This window comes from Macrotis lagotis, chromosome 2 (genome assembly GCF_037893015.1).
Source record: "Macrotis lagotis isolate mMagLag1 chromosome 2, bilby.v1.9.chrom.fasta, whole genome shotgun sequence".
Lineage (NCBI taxonomy): Eukaryota > Metazoa > Chordata > Mammalia > Peramelemorphia > Peramelidae > Macrotis > Macrotis lagotis.
In genome coordinates this window covers 187,870,585-187,889,681 of record NC_133659.1, presented here as the reverse complement: position 1 = coordinate 187,889,681, position 19,097 = coordinate 187,870,585, and the positions used below count along the sequence as shown (strand labels likewise).

The window sequence follows — 19,097 nt, the reverse complement described above, 5'->3', positions numbered from 1 at the left end:
CATTAAAGAGTTAATTAGAAGATCACTTATTTGTATGAGTATAAAAGACAAGAAGTTTATAATAGATGTTTGTGGAATTATTTTAAAAAGAGAAAAATATCCTGAGAAATCATTGAAAAAATAGTACTTTCTTTCTATATGGGGAAACTTATTTTGAGAGTTTTTAAAGAAGGCATGTATGCTATTTCCCATTTCAGAATTTAGTATAGACATATACATGTCAGTCCATATGTACACACATACGCATATAATTCCCTAATTAGGAAAGGGGACTGAAGTCAAGTGTATGTGAATGTATAAACTGGAAGAAGCAGAAAAAGTAGTCATTAGACTCGATGCTTAATAGAATGAAAATTCTTTGAGGACAGTCACTGTTTCATTTTGTCTTTGTATCCCCTTGGTATTTATTAAATAAATAAAAGAAGCTATTAAATAACAGGTTTTTTGGAAATATTTGTTGAATTGAACTGAGTTGATGGTGGTTGGTTTGTCCATTCACCTGATAATACATTTCTGGAGCTATGTGATCATACTGAGATTTATTATATTCTGCATTCCAAAAATGTCATGGAATCCCTGAGTATCAATTTCCCATAGGATTTTTAATTCAGTCATTCATTTCTTCAAGGACTGCTATCCCTTCTGGTAGAATATTAGCTTAGAATCACAGATAAAGGATTGGAGAAGATCTCAGAGACCATCTAAAACAGCCATCTCATTTTACAGATCAGGATATTGAGACCCAGTGACTTGCCAAGGTTAATTAGGTAGGAAGTCAGGATTTGAAAACAGGTTCTTTTTGAACTCAACATTCATTCCAGTACAATATATCATGTTCCCTATCAATCAATCATTCAGTCAATAAGAAATTATTAAGCACATTGTGTATGCCTTCATTTTTTGAAAAAAAGACTTTGACATTGGGGAAGTGAAGCCATACTAAACACGTAGATTAGATTTGAGTGAGGGGGTGCTCCTTCAGAGCTACTTGGATCCAGTGGCCAAATATGAATTAGAATGACTGAATGTGAGACAATTGACTTAAGTGACTTTCCCAAGGTTACACAGCTCGTAAATGTCTGAGAACAGGTTTGAACTTAGGTCTTCCTGACTTCAGGGTTGTCACTCTAACCCTATTGCACGCCAGGTATTATGCTAGATATTGAGGATATAAAGACCAAAACAAAACAGTTCCTGCCCTCAAGGAGCTTATGTTCTATCAGGAGAAGCAATACATAGATATATTTGTTGCCTAGTCAGTCAGCCACATCAGATTTTAAACATATATAAAGCATGCAAAACAAAGGCAATTTTGGGGGTGGGGGTGGGAGGATCAATCTGTGGAGATTGAAAGAGATCTCTCCTGTTTTGGGAGACTTACATGAGCTAATACAGAATGTGCAAAGTGCTCTACAAATTTTGAAAAATTATACAAACATTGGTTATTATCTCCATCATTATTATATTTTCAATTTCTGTACTGACTGCAATGATTCCCTATGAAATGTCACTTTTGTGCTGAACATGTGATAATCTTAACCTTTCTTCCAAGAAAAAAATTTCCCCTACTTAATAACTAAAATTTAAACTGCTTTAAGCATTATAGGGTGTAGTTCATAAAATAAAAATTGATGATATTCTAGGTCAAGCTCTTGCTTTATAGGTTCTATGAAGTTATGTGCAGTGAGAGCAAAGACTATTAAATAATCATTAGTCACCTTTTTTTTTAAAGAGGGCCCCTTTATGCTTTACCTACCCTCCTCCCATATCAAACTGGTAAGGTCTCTCACGCAAAGGCTTATGGCTTTACTGAGAGCACCCTATGAGTCAGTGGTAGAGGCAGAATTCAAAACCATATATCCTTCTGTGGTAGTTCATGTTCTTAAACTTGGGACACCATTCCAGCTCTTCCTAGAAGCATGATGTAGGGTACCTTCCTGTTTGTCACTCTAATAAAAATGTCAGTAAGTAAAAATAATTGGGATTAATTTCTTGAGTTGAGGATTTGGGTTTGCTTGTTTTGCTTTATAATTTCAGGAGAGTCCTTAATAAAATAGACTGGGGGAAATTTTTGTGACATTAGTATTATGACTGGCTGATCTGGGGTAAGTAGTTTGAACTCTTTGGTCCTGGGCTTTTCTCTGAAAATAAATGGGTAGGTCTAGATAGAATCTATATCTCTGATCTTGTTATCAATTAATATTAGATTGCTCAAAAATTCTTTGTTGGTTTCATTTTAAAATAGGAACTTCTTCCTTTCTTCTTTTTCCTTCTCCTTCTCCTTTTCCTTCTCCTCCTCCTCCTCCTCCTCCTCCTCCCCCTCCTCCTCCTTCTTCTTCTTCTTCCTCCTCCTCTTCCTCCTTCCCCTTCTTCTTTCTTCTCCTCCTTCTCCTACTGTTCATACCAGAAACTTACACCAGTAGTATAACAGGCAAACTGGAATAACCCTTATTGATTTTCAAATTTGCCCTGAAAATAATTCTGAGACTAGGAGTTTCTCTGACCTAATTTGGGTAGTGTGGTCATGTAAGGATAGTTGATATAAGGCAAAAAATGTATAGATGTGCTTGAGTGAATGGAAAAATTTTTATTCAAATATATGTTCCTTATGTGATATGTGAGGTGTGGAGTCTTGACACAAGAACTTCTGACAACTGCATGATGTTCACCTTCATGATGAATTGATGGGTGGGCAGGTGCTCAGATATGACCCATAACTAAGAACAGAAATAAATGACTCCCACCTATAGATGATCCTTGTAAAGATAATGATATTCACTCTTAAAAATACAATGAAAGTATTTATAAACAAACAGCCCAACATATTTCTCCCTTCTAGGTGTGCTCCATTTTGCTTGTGATCTCTGCTGTTTCCCAATCTTTTGCATTCTCTAATAAGATTTTAACCAATTGGCCAATAAACTAAGACCCTGTCATACTAATCCTGGTTCTCATTGATCTGGATGCAACATGATATTTTTATTGAAGATTGTGTAAAGGTTAATTTCAAAACAAATATGTATCTGCAGAATGATGTCATTTTAAAAGATAATGAAAGTTTATTGGTTTATGTTCATAGTTTTCAACAGTTCAGTGTTTTTGGCAAATGTGATTACAGTGAGAAAATGTTTGTCAAATATCACACAATCACACATTAAAAGGATAACTTCCTCAATTTTTTCCCTATCACTTTGGTTTTGTTTCCTTATCTTGAATATAAGAAAGACACAATGATCTAGAGTACATGGAAGGACCAGGGATGTAACTTGTACAAGAGAACTTATTGTTAAATTTTCAATGTGGATACTTACACTGTGAATATTAAACTTAAATTCTGAATTTTAGATTTCTGAATATATCCTGAATTTTCAAAGACTCAGTTGTTAAACATTTACTGGTCCACTCTTGTAGGACTCCTTTGGCAGTCTAGAGAAGTCTATGGTCATACCCCTTCTTAAAAGAATGTTTTTAAATGAATACAAAGGAAACCAATTTCCTGAAATGTAATTATTAGAATATTCAAATAAAAGAAAGTAAATTCACAGATTGAAAGTTTAGATCCCCTAGTAGAGGACAGAGAGTTAACCTAAAAGACAGAACAATCAGAGTTCAAGATAAGCCTCATAATACTGGTTGTCAGCCTGACAGAATCATTTAACCTCATTGTGCTTGAGGTCAACAGCTCTCAAACTTTTTTTTGACATAGGACCCTTTTCACTCTTAAAAGTCACTAGAACAGGTACTGTGCTAAGCATCGAGGATACAAAGAAAGGCAAAAGCAATCCCTATTCTTCCTTTTTTTTTTTTAGATTTTCAAGGCAATGGGGGTTAAGTGGCTTGCCCAAGGCCACACAGCTAGGTAATTATTAAGTGTCTGAGAATGGATTTGAACCCAGGTACTCCTGACTCCAGGGCTGGTGTTTTATCCACTGTGCCACCTAGCTGCCACCTAGCTGCCCCCAGCAATCTCTATTCTTAAGATACTCAAATTATAATGGGGAGGAGATGTACACACACACACACACACACACATATATATGTATATATATGTGTATATACACACACACACATATATCTATCTATCTACACACATATACATTCATAAAAGCAATATACATGTATGGATATACATCTATAAATGCACACGTACCTGAAAAAGATGCCTATAAAATAAAGCCAAGAACCTTAGAAAGACAATATCTTTTGATAGTAGGTGTTTTAGGAGCTTTGTCTTGAAGAAAGCTGAAGAACCTAAGAGTTGGGAGGGAGGGGAGAGAGCATTCAGAGTATGATGAACCAGTAGAGATGGAGTGTTGTGTCAAGGAATTGCAAATAGATCATTGTAGGTGTTGCAGTGAAGAATGTTGGACTTGTAGTCAAATCTAACCTCAGACATTGATTATCTGTTTGACCCTGGATAAGCCTCTTAATCCTATTTGCTTCAGTTGCTTAAACTGTAAAATGAGCAACACAATATAGTTTCTATGTTACTCTGTTACCAGTTTCCATAGAAGACAACTTATCATTCTGCCTTTTAGAATCCAGAAATAAATCTGCTTACAGTTAAGTTTGGCAGCATTCATTGCCAATCTGAGTAAGAGCTTCATGTTGGCTTTTTTGCTGAGATAATCACTTTGGTTCACATTGTAGTAGTCATTACTCAGAGATGAACATGTAGCAGGCTTTTTGTATTTTTCTTCTTTGTGTAATACAGATCATAAATTTAGATCTGGAAGCAAAATTATAGGGCATCTAGTCTAATATTCTCATTTTATAGATGAAACTTAGGCCTATTGATGGGAAGTGACATGCCCAAAGTCACAGAGGCAGAGGGATTCAAATCAGATCTTTTGACTCCAAGTCCAGAGCTTTTGCCATTATGGTAACATGATTAAGTTTTAAGATTTCTTGAACATAGTGAGATATGAGAGGGTCTTACCTAGAGAAGGGAGTTTCCTGGGACAACATAGCACCAACCTTTAGGCCCATCATGATCATAGTTTTGGGACTGAAAGGTATCTCAGAGTTCATCTAGTCTAATTCCCACATTTTGCAAAAAAAAAAAGGAAAATGGGAAGCCAAAAAGTTGAAAAGTTCCATATATTAAGTATTGTTATTGTTGCTTCAGTTGTGTCTAACTCCTCATGACCTCATTTAGGATTTTCTTGGCAAAGATACTAGGATGCTTTTCCTTTTCTTCTTCAGGTCATTTTACAGATAACAGATAAGGAAACTGAGGCAATTACTTGTTGAGAATCTTACAGCTAGGAAGTTTCTGAGATTGATTTGATTCAGTTCTTTATACCACCTAGATGCCATGACAATTGGCACTTCATTGGATATGGATTTTCTTCAAAACAAAGGAATCTCAGGAGGGAAAAAGGTAGTGAGGAGACTCAACAGATAATAAGAAAAGATTCCAAGAAATGTTAAAGATTAGATAGTTTCTAGAACTGCAGGTAGGAAGGACTGTATTTGGGGCAACTACCACTAACCATACAAGAAGCAAGACCAAAAGGTGTACCCTCATTTTAAAATGGGGATAATTGAAGAATAGAGATACTGTAAAGATGATATAAAGCTATATCTGGGGTGACCCTTGCATAGGGAATATGGACTAGTAGGATGCTGGCATCATAGATTTAAAGTTTCAAAGGACTTTAGAAGTCATCTAACCAAACTTCCTTATTTTTAACTTGAAGAAAATGAAACCCAATGAGATTTAGCAACTTGCCCATCCTGCACAAATAAAAATGAAAGAGGAGAAAAGTCCATTAAAGTGGGAAGGGAGTTCATCCCAATCTTCCATCTGCCAGCTTCCTATTTTAACTAATCATTCTTGCTAATCTTTTCTTACTAATAGAATATCAAGCTCCAATGTTCCCCTACTGCATTTGATAAATTTGATGCCCTTGGAAAATGTCCTAGTTGACTAACCTTGTTTATGGCTTTGATGAGAAAATATGAGCTTTAAAAAGGAGAAGTTAGACAACTGAAGCCTAGGCAGGACTCAAATGAATACTTCTTACTTTTTGTAGGGGAAGCAAAGGAATTAAGAATAACTGGATACTACTCAAGGAGATCCAATATTTTTCCTCCTAGAGGCATTCACAGGTAACATGGACTTTTTCCCTTCCTGTTTCTGGCTTCTTTCTTCCCTGTGGTATTTGATATGTATATAGTATATTCACAGTCAGTTGCTGGAAGTACAAAATCTATTTTATAATGATCACAAACTGGGGTATGGTGGGAATTACCCACCATGTCCCACTCAGCAGGTTGTTCACTCATAGTAATGTAGCTCAGTCAAATCAGAGGTTCACAGTGTCTCCAATTCTACTTCCTAGCTTAGCCATTCTTATTCTTCTAGGCCTAAGATACCTTCTATCAATAGCTCTTCTGGTCACTAGTTTTAAAAAAAGGAAGTAATGCCCTTGTGGTCTGACCTCCAGATTTATCCCTTGATTCAAGAACAAAACTATCTTTATTTACAGTGGGCTAAATCCCAACTTGGGTTGAGCAGCAAGGTGGCAAAGTATTTGGAGAGTTAGACCTAGAGTCAGGAAGATGAATCTTCCTGAGTTTACATCTGGCCTCAAGCACTAACTGTGTGAGGCTAGGCAAGGCCCTCAATCCTATTTGTCTCAGTTTCCTCCTCTATAATCTGATCTGAAGAAAGAAATGGCAACCATTCCCATATTTTTGCCAAGATAGGTCCAAGTGGATCTAAAGAATTGGAAATGACTGAAATGACAAAACAATAGCAATAATTTTATGCTTGGTTAGATATCAGAGCACCTGGGTTCAAATCAAACTTTGTTGAAATCTTAAGCAAGTCACTTAAATTCTCTGAGTTTCAACAGGTTAATGACTTGGAATTGGAGTTAGGAAGAACTGGATTCACATTCCTCCTCTGCCATTTTGTGGCTCAGTGACCCCAGATAAGTCATAAATAATCTCTCAATGTTCCAAAGTAAACTTTCTATGACATCAAGATAGAGAGCAGGCACTGATCTGCATTGAAAGAGGAAGCTTTCTTACTGGCAGATCTCTATTCCAATTAAACTGGGCCTTGGAAGAAAAAAAGATGAAGGAATTAGGCTATAGTAGAGGATCTCTGAGAGCCCTTTGTGATACATTTGGATTTTTCTTGTCAAAGATAGTAGAATGGTTTGCCATTCCTTCTCCAGTTCATTTTACAGATGAGGAAACTGAGGCAAAAGGGTTAAATGATTTGCCCAGGATAAAAGAGCTAGAAAGTATCTGAGACCAGATTTGAACTCAGTTTTCTCATCTGTAAAGTAAGGATAATAATAATAATAATAATAATAATAATAATAATAATAATAATAATAATAATAATAATAATATCCAACTTACAGGACTGTGAGAATAAAATTAAGGCATATATATATATGTATATATATATGTATATTGTGAAACTTAAAGCATCTTCTATAAATGCTAATTATTATTATTTAACTGTGAGACAAATGACTTGAAATGTGATTCCACAAAAACTGGATTTTGCCACCTATGATTGTTCCATGTGCACAGAAAAAATCTTTTAAAAAGTTTGTAAAATTTTGGAAATGAAATTATATATTATTTTCATGATGCCTAAGACCTCAAAAACTCAGTGCAGGAGGTTGCTTTATGAACTTGTCCGGCAGTATATACTTTGGCCTCAGGATTCATGGTGACCATTTGAATGAATCCTTTCCATTCCAAATTAAGTTCAGCAAGATTCTAAAGAGGTCTCTTGGTTTTTGTCTTCTTATAATAATTCTAACTCTCATTGTTCTTCTTGTAAGATCCCAGTCCCCTGCAGAGATGGGACCAGGTGAATTAAAGGGAAATTAATAAAGCCCAAGGGAAAAGAACCCTGCAAGTGAACAAGGGCATGTCCCCAGGTTATTATTTGAGAAGCTGACCCATGAAGGCCATGCAAAGTCAAATAAAATTTGACCTGATAAACAAACCCAAAGGGTTAAGAAAGATTTCTTAAAGCATTCATATTGTTGTTGTTGAGTTGTTTCAGTTGTATCTGATTCTTTATGACCCTGTTTGGGTTTTCTTGGCAAATATACTGAAGAGGTTTGTCATTTCCTTTCCTAGCTCATTTTACAAATGAGGAAATTAAGGCAAAAGTGTTCAGTGACTTGCCCAGGGTCACACAGCTGGTATGTGTCTAAGGCTAGATTTGAACTTCAGTGTTCTTGATTCCAGGCAGTCATATTTCTGTTCTAAAGCTGTTAAATTGATAGTAGGTAAAATCTGCAAGGAATATGATAGGAGAAAACTGTCTACAAGAGCAGTATTGAGCATTGACAAAGTGACCAACTGTCTCATAGCACATCTTCAGCTGAGACAGTCTTCTGAAGGAATATATATATATACTATCCCTCTTCTATTATTATTATTATTATTATTATTATTATTATTATCATTATCATTATTACCATCATTATCTAGAGTCAGATAGCTAATTAGTGTCTGAGGCAGGATGTGAACCCAGACCTTTTAAATTTCAAGTCCAGTGCTCTGCTCACTACACTAACCTACCTGAATTAGAAAAGCATTTTATTTGACAGTTTCAGTTTGATGGAAAGGAGGGCATTAAAATTCCTTGATGTTCTGAAATTAATAAAAAGCACTACTCTTTTATGTCATCCAATAGGAGCTAGGTCTTGAGAGCTAGAAGCTAGTCCAGTTTGCAACCTGCCCTATCAGAGTGGATATAACAAATCCTACTTGGGTCTGAGGTGTGGCAGATCCACAGGGATAAAGACTTGCAAAGAATTTTCAATGAGCCAGAAATCCTGAGATATTTTTCATCAGCTCAGTGAAAGAATCTCAGGACTCACTGTGCTGACAAGAGACCTGGCATCAGATTCTACCTACTTCCAGCCATTTGTAAAGCTCTGAGCTCCTTCTGCTGGTTACTTCTTTTGGTAAATGTGTTATTTTGTGTTACTTTCATTTGACAAATGAAGTAATTGAGATTATGAAACTTGAATTGCCTTGCACAAGATGTTGTAACTAGTAAATTATGAAGATGATGTCCAAACCTAACTCTTTAGATCTCAATTTTAGTAGTCTTTGTACAATACCATGATGCCAATAATATTTTAGAGAATAGGGGCAGCTAGGTGGTGTAGTAGATAAAGCACCGGCCCTGGAGTCAGGAGTACCTGGGTTCAAATCTGGTCTCAGACACTTAATAATTACCTAGTTGTGTGGCCTTGGGCAAGCCACTTAACCCCAGTTGCCTTGCAAAAACCTAAAACAAAAATTTTAGAGAATAAATAGAAGCAAAGACTGTATTTTATCTAGTTTATAGAACTTATTAGACCACTGGCAGAGGAGACCATATCATAGATAACACTGAGTAGACAAAGAAGAAAAAGATATTTTGTTTTGGGTAGACTTGGAAAACACCAACAAGGCCATTGCTGTAAGATGGAACATAGTTTAGCAGACTGTTAAAGCAGATTCTCATTCATGGCATTTGATAACTCTCAGTTCCTTAGTTACTATGGTTCATTTGATATTTGAAACTATTCGTGAGAATTGGGGAATTCAGTTAGTCAGTTAAGAAATAGGCAGGAAAAAAAGAAATAGGCAAAAATAAGGATGATAGCTTGCCACAAAATATGAATTTCACAAATTTATTAGTGGTACAATGTTACATCTCTCAAACGCAATTTAGAGATGTTGTGTTCTCTGAACACTTTCAGGCAATATCATGGTCTTTAGCAGGTAGGCTCGCAGCAGGTAGTGGGCTCACAGCAGTGGCAGCAGCAGGCTGGACGGCAACAAGACTGACCACAGTAGGATGGACGGCAGCAAGAAGCCTGGGCATGATGGAGCTGGCAGCAAGATGGAGGAGTGCAGCTAACCACACAGCAAGGTGGCAGGCAAGTGCCCTCAATCCTACAGTCTGGGCGGCACCACCTTGTACGGCAGCTTTCACCTCCACAGCACACGGGTTGGTAGCATCTGGTTCTGCAGGTAGTCTCACAGTTGCATCCACTGCCGATTCCAGCACTAATCCCAGAGCCTATCCCACAGCTGCCCTGTTGGCAGCAGCTGGTTCCACAGCCTCCTTGTTGGCAGCAGTTGGACCCACAACTCTCTTGGCAGCAACTAGATCCACAGTTCCCCCCAGTAGAGCAGCTGGGGAAGCCACAGAAGCTGGTGGAGCAGGTGTTGCAGCAGGCCATTGTGTTGGGAACTGGACTTTGAGTTTAACTACAAGAAGTTATTGAAGTATTGTTCTCACCTTCCTTGCTTCACCTTTTATATATTCGATGGCTAGATACTGTTTACATGAGATCCAAAAGCTCTTCCTTATTTTATGTAAAACAACTTCTTTTTCACCCTCTGATTGGCCTGTCACTGAGATACTCATGAACTTTGATGGTTCCATTAGGACTCATCATATCAATTCTTTTCCCCTTAGAAAACTTTTGTGGTTTTTTTTAAGATCAAAGAGTTCTGGTATTTTTGTCCAAGACAACACCCTTATTTTCTATCTGAAAGGATGTCATGTGTTCATCTGCTGGGGCCTCTCAAGACTCTATCCATGTTGTTCTCTATTCATAACTGCAACATTTCTTTCTTGGATGAGTAAGTCAAATTTACCCAGATTCATAATTTTCTCAGTTGATACTCAAGTAGACAACTTCCTATTCTAAAATCGGGTTAGCACAACATTCAAATCCAACAAATAATTATTAAAGCCTGTTGTGTGAAGATACTGTGCTAAGTTCTAGGGATTAAAAGAAAATTAAAAAAACTTCTCCAAAGAGCTTATATTTCAATAAAGTATGTTGTTTTCCTATCAATTGGTTCTAAATATATGAAAACATTCTGCTTAGGGACAAGGAACTCTCATTAAGGAATGAGTAAAAGCTATGATTCACAGTAAGTAAATACAATTTTAAATTGTTGTATTTAACATTCTTTGTTATTTATTGGGTGCTTGTGAGCTCTCTCCAACTGCCAGGATAGGTCCCCCTCAGTGGATGGTATTCTATGGGTCATACCTCTAAACCATAGTTCCACTTGTGTATTTATTTTGAAAAGTCAGTCAGACGATTCAACTAGTACAAAACAAAGGCCTATAATGAAATTAGAAGGAAAGTATTAATAACACATTTGCCCCATAAATTTGAGGTATGTTCTCCCATAAATATATATAGCATTAGTGGGTAACATGAATTAATTTGTTTTTTGGTTGTTTAATCATTTCAGTCATGTGTGACTCTTCTTGAACCATTTTTTTTTGGCAAAGATACTAGAGTGCTTTGTCATTTCTTTCTCCAGCTCATTTTACAGATGCAGAATTTTGAGACAGTGTTAAGTGATTTGCCCAGGGCCACATAGCTAATAAATGTCTTGAGGATAGATGTGAACTCATGAAGATGACTTTTCCTGACTCCAAGCTTAGTGTTCCATTCACTACTCTGCTTTTGTACCCTCTGATTCATATGGGAGACACATATGGTGTGGTACCAATGTGGGCAACATGGTTGGAAGGGCATCTTATGTCTCAGATGCCACAGGGCTACTGATGCCTTTAGGCATTGTCATCATACTACCCACCTATCCCCCAGGTCTTTTCTTTCTTCTAGTCCCTAGAAGATGCACTCTACTTTCTGGACTATAACAAACAGTAAAAACTCTTACACTGCCAAGATGCTTACATTTTTACCAGATATTGACCCAGTTTCTGGCTAGGTGGTGCAGTGGATAGAGCACCAGCTCTGGAGTCAGGAGGACCTGAGTTCAAATGTGGCCTTAGACACTTAATAATTGCCTAGCTGTGTGTCCTTGGGTAAGTCACTTAACCCCATTGCCTTCACTAAATGAAAAAAAAAGAACAAAGCCATGGGTTGTCTCAATAAGTATTATCTATAAACTTAGTCCTTTTTTTGGACTCTTTTCAACTCAGAAGTTTGAGACTCTATTTTTCTCTTTTTCTTTATCTCTGCCTTTATTTTTGTTTGTTTTTGGATAACTTTCTATAAAAGTCTCTCAGAGATGTCACCTTTCACTTATGGTGATCATTCCATATTCTGCATATTTAATTTTTGATAACTAGACTATAAACCATGTAGTAATTATTTGCAGAAAAACTATCAAACTACTCTGGAATTTTTACTTCAAATTTTCAGACTGAATTTTTCCTATTCTTCCATATGTAGTGAATAAAGAAAATGAATACAGCTCAGGGAAACAAGTTTATAGTCTTTCCTATCATTTAGAATCCCTAGACTTTTCAAATGTAGATATAGCCAGCCCAAAACTTTGGAGTGCTCCCTTGAAAACAGTTTTGGATATTGGGGAAATTTTAAATTCTTTCTTCTGGATCAAAGCAATATTTTTAGTTACTGTTTTGACTAAATAAATAATAATTATTATACTTGGTACTTAAACATTGTTTTAAGGACTATATATATCGATTTCCTTTGATCCTCACAACACCCCTGGGAGGGTGACTACAGCTATTTGAATCCAAATCTCTCATGTCTGCAGTCTCAGCACTTTCCATCTAAGTTACAGTGCACTGCTAGTGGGATGGTAAAATGAAAAGAATGTATGATTTGAGGTCAGAATAACTAGAAATCCTCACTGCCACTCTGACTGTGGTCATGTTACTCATCAACTCTAAACCTCACTGTCCTTATCTGTAGAAGGATGTAATCAGATCAAATAATAGCTAAGCTCTCATCCATATCTAAATATATGATTCTATGATCTCTAGTTCATTCTTATTAGATTCAACTTAATGTTCTCTTTAGCCTGCCAGGGTATTTAATGTCTATTACATGCTAAGAACTATAATAAATGTTTAATCAATCAATGAATATTTATTAAGTACCTGCTACTTTCCAGAAACTGTACTAAATATTGGGGACACAAAAAGAAGTAAGACAGCCCTCAAGGAGCTAGCAGTCTAATGGAGGAGACAACATGAAAGCAAAACTTTGCAAGCAAGCTCTCTCTCTCTCTCTCTTTCTCTCTCTCACTGTATAATATGTGCACACATATGTATATATGTTGTGTGTGTTTCTGTGCATAGGAAATAACAGAGGGAAGGCATTGGAATTAAGAAGGATTGAGAAGGCTTCCTGTATAAGGTGGAATTTTAGTTGGGACTTAAGGAAGCCAGGAAGATCAATATAGTTGAGGCAGAGGAGGAAAAGCCCAGTCACCAGAGAAAATGCTCAGAGATGAAAGATGGAACATCTTATTGGTGGAACAGCCAGAAGATCAATGTCACTGGATCAAAGAGCAAGATCTGAGAAGACTGGAAAAATAGGAGTAGACATTTTGTATTTGATCCTGGAAACAAATGGAAGCCAACAGAATTTATTTAGTAAAAGGGTGATATGATTGTGTCTGTGTCACTTTAGTGACTGAATGGAGGAAGGTCAAGAGTGGGGAGAGACATTTCCCTTCTCCAGGAGGCTATTGAAATAAGTCGGTTTTGAGATAATGAGGGCCTGTACTGAAAAGGTAGCAATGTCGTAACAATTCTGAAAGGGAGGCCCTATTACTGTCTCCATTTTACAGTTGAAACTGAGAGATTAAATGATATGCTAACATATCACATTTCTCTGAAAAATAAGACTGAGTCATATTAATTTTTGCTACAAAAGTTATATTAGGTTTTATGTTCAGGGTATATCTGGACAATCATTCCTGTGGGAATCATTATTTGATCTATTTTGCTCTCTCCAAGAAAGTTCTTCACATCTTTAGCTTGACCTCACAAAACAAGTGGCAATATTAAATTGACCCACTTCCTTGTCACTGTTTGTATGTGCCAGGCATTTTCATTTTCAAGAAATATAAATGCCTAAATACATTCAATGTCATCTTTTTTGTCCTTAGTGATGATTAGAGGTGGGGCTTTATTTTTGTCCAGACCTTATCAAGTGTGCAAGTTATTCACACTTTATGTATGTACTCCGATTGGTTATTCAACAATAAGTTTTGAGTTCATCTGTTTACATAGGTCATAGGTGTTTACCTCTTGTCCAAAGGCACCCACTTGGGTATTTACAAATTCTTAATTATAGTTCATATTATCATTTATTTTAAGTATTTATGTCAATAATATTATTTATTTATATTTATATATTAATATTATTATTTCATAATTCAATATGTCCATTGTGTATTGCAATGGACATACTAAATGTATCCATTGGCTGACAAACTTAAGTGGGGTTTATTTTGGGAGTAGGGTTTATATTAGGGGTATCCTGAAAGAAATCATACTAGGCCTTATTTTCTGATTAGTTTTCTCCCCCCCCCCGGGGAAATACAGTATTGGCACAATTAATAAATATCTGAGGAAGGATTTGAATCAAGTCTTCCTGACTCCATTTATGACACTCTATCTACTCCATCTTCTAGTTGCCTAGAGATCATCAAGTTCAACACTTTCATTTTACAGGTGAGGAACAGATAGGTTAAGTGACTTGCTCAGAGTCATACAGCTAGTAATTTTTTAAGGTAATATTCGAACTCAAGTCTTCTGGAATCTAAACCCAGCTTTCTATTCACTACAGCACCTAGCAGCATAAGCTCCAAATAGAATTACATTTAAAAAAATGAAATAAAGAGTACGATCAAATTTCCTTTGCAGGCTAACATAATTTATTTGAAATTAATAGAGGATACTCAAGAATAAATGAAATAGGAGAAAAATTAAGGGGATAGGAAAAATTGTTCCTATAAAGCAGAACTGGAAAAATGTTTTGTGCCATATTTGATTTTTTTCCAAATATCAAGATTCTGGGGGGAAATCCATCTTCAGTTTCTGGACTGTCTCAGCTTATGGACATCCTAGAAGAATGCATTTGATTTTTTTTAAATGCATCTTCAAAAGCATGAAAGACTGAAGTACACCAACAACTGTCTTTGAACTTTCTTCATAATCTTCGTGACTCTACAGACAGTCCATTCATCTCATATCAATTTCTCATAAATATCGATTTCTTCATAAGTCAAGAATCCTGGTTCTTAGCAAGTGGGCTCACAACAGTGGCAGCAGCAGGCTGGACGGCAACAAGATTGACCACAGTAGGATGGGCGGCAGCAAGAAGCCTGGGCATGGTGGAGCTGGCAGCAAGATGGAGGAGTGCAGCTAACCACACAGCAAGGTGGCAGGCAAGTACCCTCAACCCTGCAGTCTGGGCGGCACCACCTGGTGCGGCAGCTTTCACCTCCACTGCACACGGGTTGGTAACACCTGGTCCTGCAGGTGGTCTCACAATTGGGTCCACAGCTGATTCCAGAGCCGATCCCTGAGCCAAACCCATAGCCAATCCCACTGCTGAGACCACAGCCACCCTGTTGGCAGCAGCTGGACCCACAGCTCTCTTGGCAGCAGCTAGATCCACAGTTCCCCTCAATAGAGCAGCTAGGGAAGCCACAGAAACTGGTGGAGCAGGTGTTGCAGCAGGCCATGGTGTTTGAAGTTCAGTGTCTTGTATTCTACAGAAGAGAAGTTTCTGAAATGTGATTGTCCTTTGTCCCACCAGCCCTTTTTATACTTCCACCAGCTGTATTTACCAAATATTTAGCATTTTTTCCTTGTTGCCAACTGCATGGTGAATCTCTGATTGGTTAATACTAAGGTATTATGAAAATTATAAATAGCATTTAAAAAAATCACCTTGGTTTAATTAAGTCCAATTAAATCTGTTCTTTACTCTGTGGAATATTTTTGAAGTTTTTCATACATTGAGTCCTGTCATTAAAAGGCCAATTTTCAAGCCCTCTTTTTGGATTAGTGATTTCAGGTTAGGATGACTGGATCACAGTTTTTGAGCTGGAATGATTGTCTTTTCTTTCTTTTTTTTTGGCAGTAGTTCTGTTATTTTATTGGTGTAGTGGACTCAAAGTTTGGGTACCCCTCTGTGGGTCTAGATTGGCAACTTGTCTATAATGTAATTTTTTCCATGAAAAACATTTCTATGTTAGTCATTTTATACTGGAAGACTTGCATAAAAGAAAAAAAATGAAAGAAAGTAAGTGAAATATAGTATGCTATATTTCAATCTATATTCAAAAAATTCAAACAATATTAGTTCTTACTATTCTTACTTCATCATTAGCCTTTGGAATTATCTTGGATCATAGTATTACTGAGAATAACTAAGTCATTTCTTCATTGAACAATAAGACTGTTGTTGTGTATGATATTCTCTTGTTCTATTCATTTCACTTTTCATCAGTTCATGTAAAATCTTTCCAGGTTTTTCTGAAACCACCCTGCTTGTCATTCCTTATAAAACAACAATATTCCATTGCAATCATATTCCACATCTTGTTTAGCCATTCCCCAATTAATGGTCATCTCTTAATTTCCAATTCTTAGTCATCATAAAAAGAGCTGCTATAAATATTTTTGTACAAATAGGCCCTTTTTCCAGTGGTAGAATTGCTGGAACAAAGGGATATACACAGATATTTTTAGCCTTTAGGCATACTATGACTTACATTTTTAAGAGTTGACTGGAGGCTTTCAGAGCTTAGGGACTTACCAATGATCAGTGAATAATTATATCTATTAAATTCACTGTGTATCAATCAACTAATATTAAATGCTTACTATATTATGAACTTAGATACTTAGATATACTTCTGCAGACAGTGGAAGATAAAAAGGATTGGTGTACTGTGGTCCATGAAGTCACAAAGACAGAAATAAAAAGAAAAAACAAATAGCTACTTATTATATTTCAGGTACTATATTAAGTGCTGACAGTACAAAGCAAGGACCAAATTAGTCACTGTGGTCAAGAAGCTCACAATGTAAGGAAGAAGACAATATGTAAACGACTGTGTACAAAGGAGATATAATCAGGATACTTTGGGAGCCATCTCCTAAGGAAGGCACTTGCTAAGGAGGTGTAGAAAAAACTTCTTGCTCAAAGTGAGACTTTATCTGAGATTCAAATCTTTTTTTTTTTACATTTTTGCAAGGCAATGAGGTTAAGTGGCTTGCCCAAGGCCACACAGCTAGGAAATTATTAAGAGTCTGAGGCCAAATTTGATCTCAGGTACTCCTGACTTCAGGGCCAGTGCTTTATCCACTGCACCACCTAGCTGCCCCCTTTATCTGAGATTTAAAGGAAGCCAAGGAAGTTAGGAGGTAGAGATGGAATCCCAGCTATGGGAGACAATATGGAAATATTTAGATTTGGGAGATAGAGTGCTGCATATTGGAAGCAGTTTGGAGCTCTGTCTCAGGTTGCTGTTAACCAGGGTGGTTACTACCTCCTCAACATGATTCAGAAACCTTTTCCAATCTGTTCTGTGAAATGCAATCCTGTTACCTTGCCTAGTCTAATCTCCCAAGATCCTGTGACCATAATATTTTTTGTCTGTCCAGTAAGTCCATATTCTTTGGAGGCCCACCTCCTTTATTGTCCTCTGTTCCTCTGCTGACCCTATATGATTCATCCATCTATAGAGCAACCCAGATGAAACAATTTCTAGGGAGAATTTAAATCCAAAGTGAGCTTTCTATATATTATTTAGTTCTACTTGTCCTTTTTTGGCATATCTATCTTATGAACTTCACAAAACTTTTAGATGAGCATTTTTTACATTTTTTTTTTGGTTCTATACAGAAGAAATGCCTTAAGAACTGTATAAGCAGCTAAGAAAATTCAAGTTCTGAACTGCCTCTCACCTTCCCTTCCTACCCCACACTAAAGAGGATTACAATTTCATATATACATACATACATGCAATTATATGTGTGTATGTATGAATATTCTATAAAACCATACTTTTGTTTAAAAGGTTTTTTTTTCTTCTGGAGGTGAATAGCATCTCCATTCACAGGATCTTTGTAGTTGAATGAACATTTATAATATTCAGAATATCTTAGTCATTCACAGTTATTCTTCAAAAAATATTGTTGTTAATGGAATACAATATTTTCTTGGCTCTTCTCATGTAACTCTTCATTATTTCTTTCAAGTGTTTCCATGTTTTTCCTAAAATCAACCTGTTTATTATTTTTTATAGCACAGTATTTTTACATCACAATCAGAGAAAATGTAATATTAAGACTGAAATATGATGTAGTGCCTACTATGGCACACACACATACATATATGTATATATGTATATCTGTATCTGTATCTGTAGTTGTAGATGTAGACATAGATGTAGATGTATATCTATCTACATCTACTTCTACATCTACATCTACATCTATATCTATATCTACATCTATATCATTTAGCTATATATCTTTGACCTTAGTACTCCCAAATTGTATGATTCTTGTTTTACTCAGGTACCTTGGTAGTCAATTTCTATTGTACATGATTTATGAATCAATTCAGTTTAATTTTGTAAGACTATATAAATGTCTAATATGTACCAAACCTCATGCTCAATACTAGTGATTCAAACCATAAACATGAAAAATTCCTCACCCTCAAGAAATTTATAATCAGTTAAGACTCCCCCAAACTGTCCCCAAATAAATAAATACAAGACATAAGAGAAGAAAAAAGAAATTGAAAGAATTAGAATAGGCCATGAGGAAATAAAACTCACCTTTTGAATGTGATATGGTATACTTGGAGAATCCTAAAGAATCAACTAAAAATTATTTGAAATAATTGAATCATTCTGTATATTATCAACAAAGTTTAGCAGCAAGAGATGAAAAGAGAAATTCCACTTAAAATAAGTGAGGATAATTTAAAATACTGGTGAGTCTACCTGTTAAATTACACCCATGAACTATATAAACACTTTTCCAACAAATAAAATCAGATACCAACAATTGCAAAAAGTATTAATTACCCATGGATAGGTCAAATCAATAAAACAAAAAATATAAGTTCTACCCAAATTAATTTATTTATTCAGTTCCATACCAAAGTACCAAAATTTATTTCATAGAGCTAGGAAAAATAATAACCAAATTCTTCTGAAAGTCAACAATATCAAGAAAATTAATGAAAAAGATGTGAAGGTGGCTTAGTTATCAGATGTCAAAGTATATTAGTAAACAGTAATCATAAAAATAATGTGGTATTGGCTAA

General features: G+C 36.1%; 2 protein-coding genes across 3 annotated transcripts; both read right to left on the bottom strand.

Annotated features, from left to right (window-relative positions):
- Nucleotides 1-9,755: 9,755 nt before the first annotated feature.
- On the bottom strand, nucleotides 9,756-10,226 carry LOC141511341 (keratin-associated protein 9-3-like). Its single transcript, XM_074220564.1, has one exon. It carries the CDS (start codon nucleotides 10,224-10,226, stop codon nucleotides 9,756-9,758), a length of 471 nt encoding a protein of 156 aa, XP_074076665.1.
- A 4,816-nt stretch (nucleotides 10,227-15,042) lies between these two features.
- LOC141511340 (keratin-associated protein 1-4-like) lies at nucleotides 15,043-15,489 on the bottom strand. 2 transcript variants are annotated; one of them, XM_074220562.1, is made up of 2 exons: nucleotides 15,313-15,489; nucleotides 15,043-15,264 (listed from the first exon to the last, which is right to left on the bottom strand). In XM_074220562.1, exons 1-2 carry the CDS (start codon nucleotides 15,487-15,489, stop codon nucleotides 15,043-15,045), a joined length of 399 nt encoding a protein of 132 aa, XP_074076663.1. The 2 variants fall into 2 exon arrangements, with proteins under 2 accessions (XP_074076663.1, XP_074076662.1); XM_074220561.1 differs by having other exon boundaries at nucleotides 15,043-15,489.
- Nucleotides 15,490-19,097: the final 3,608 nt, after the last annotated feature.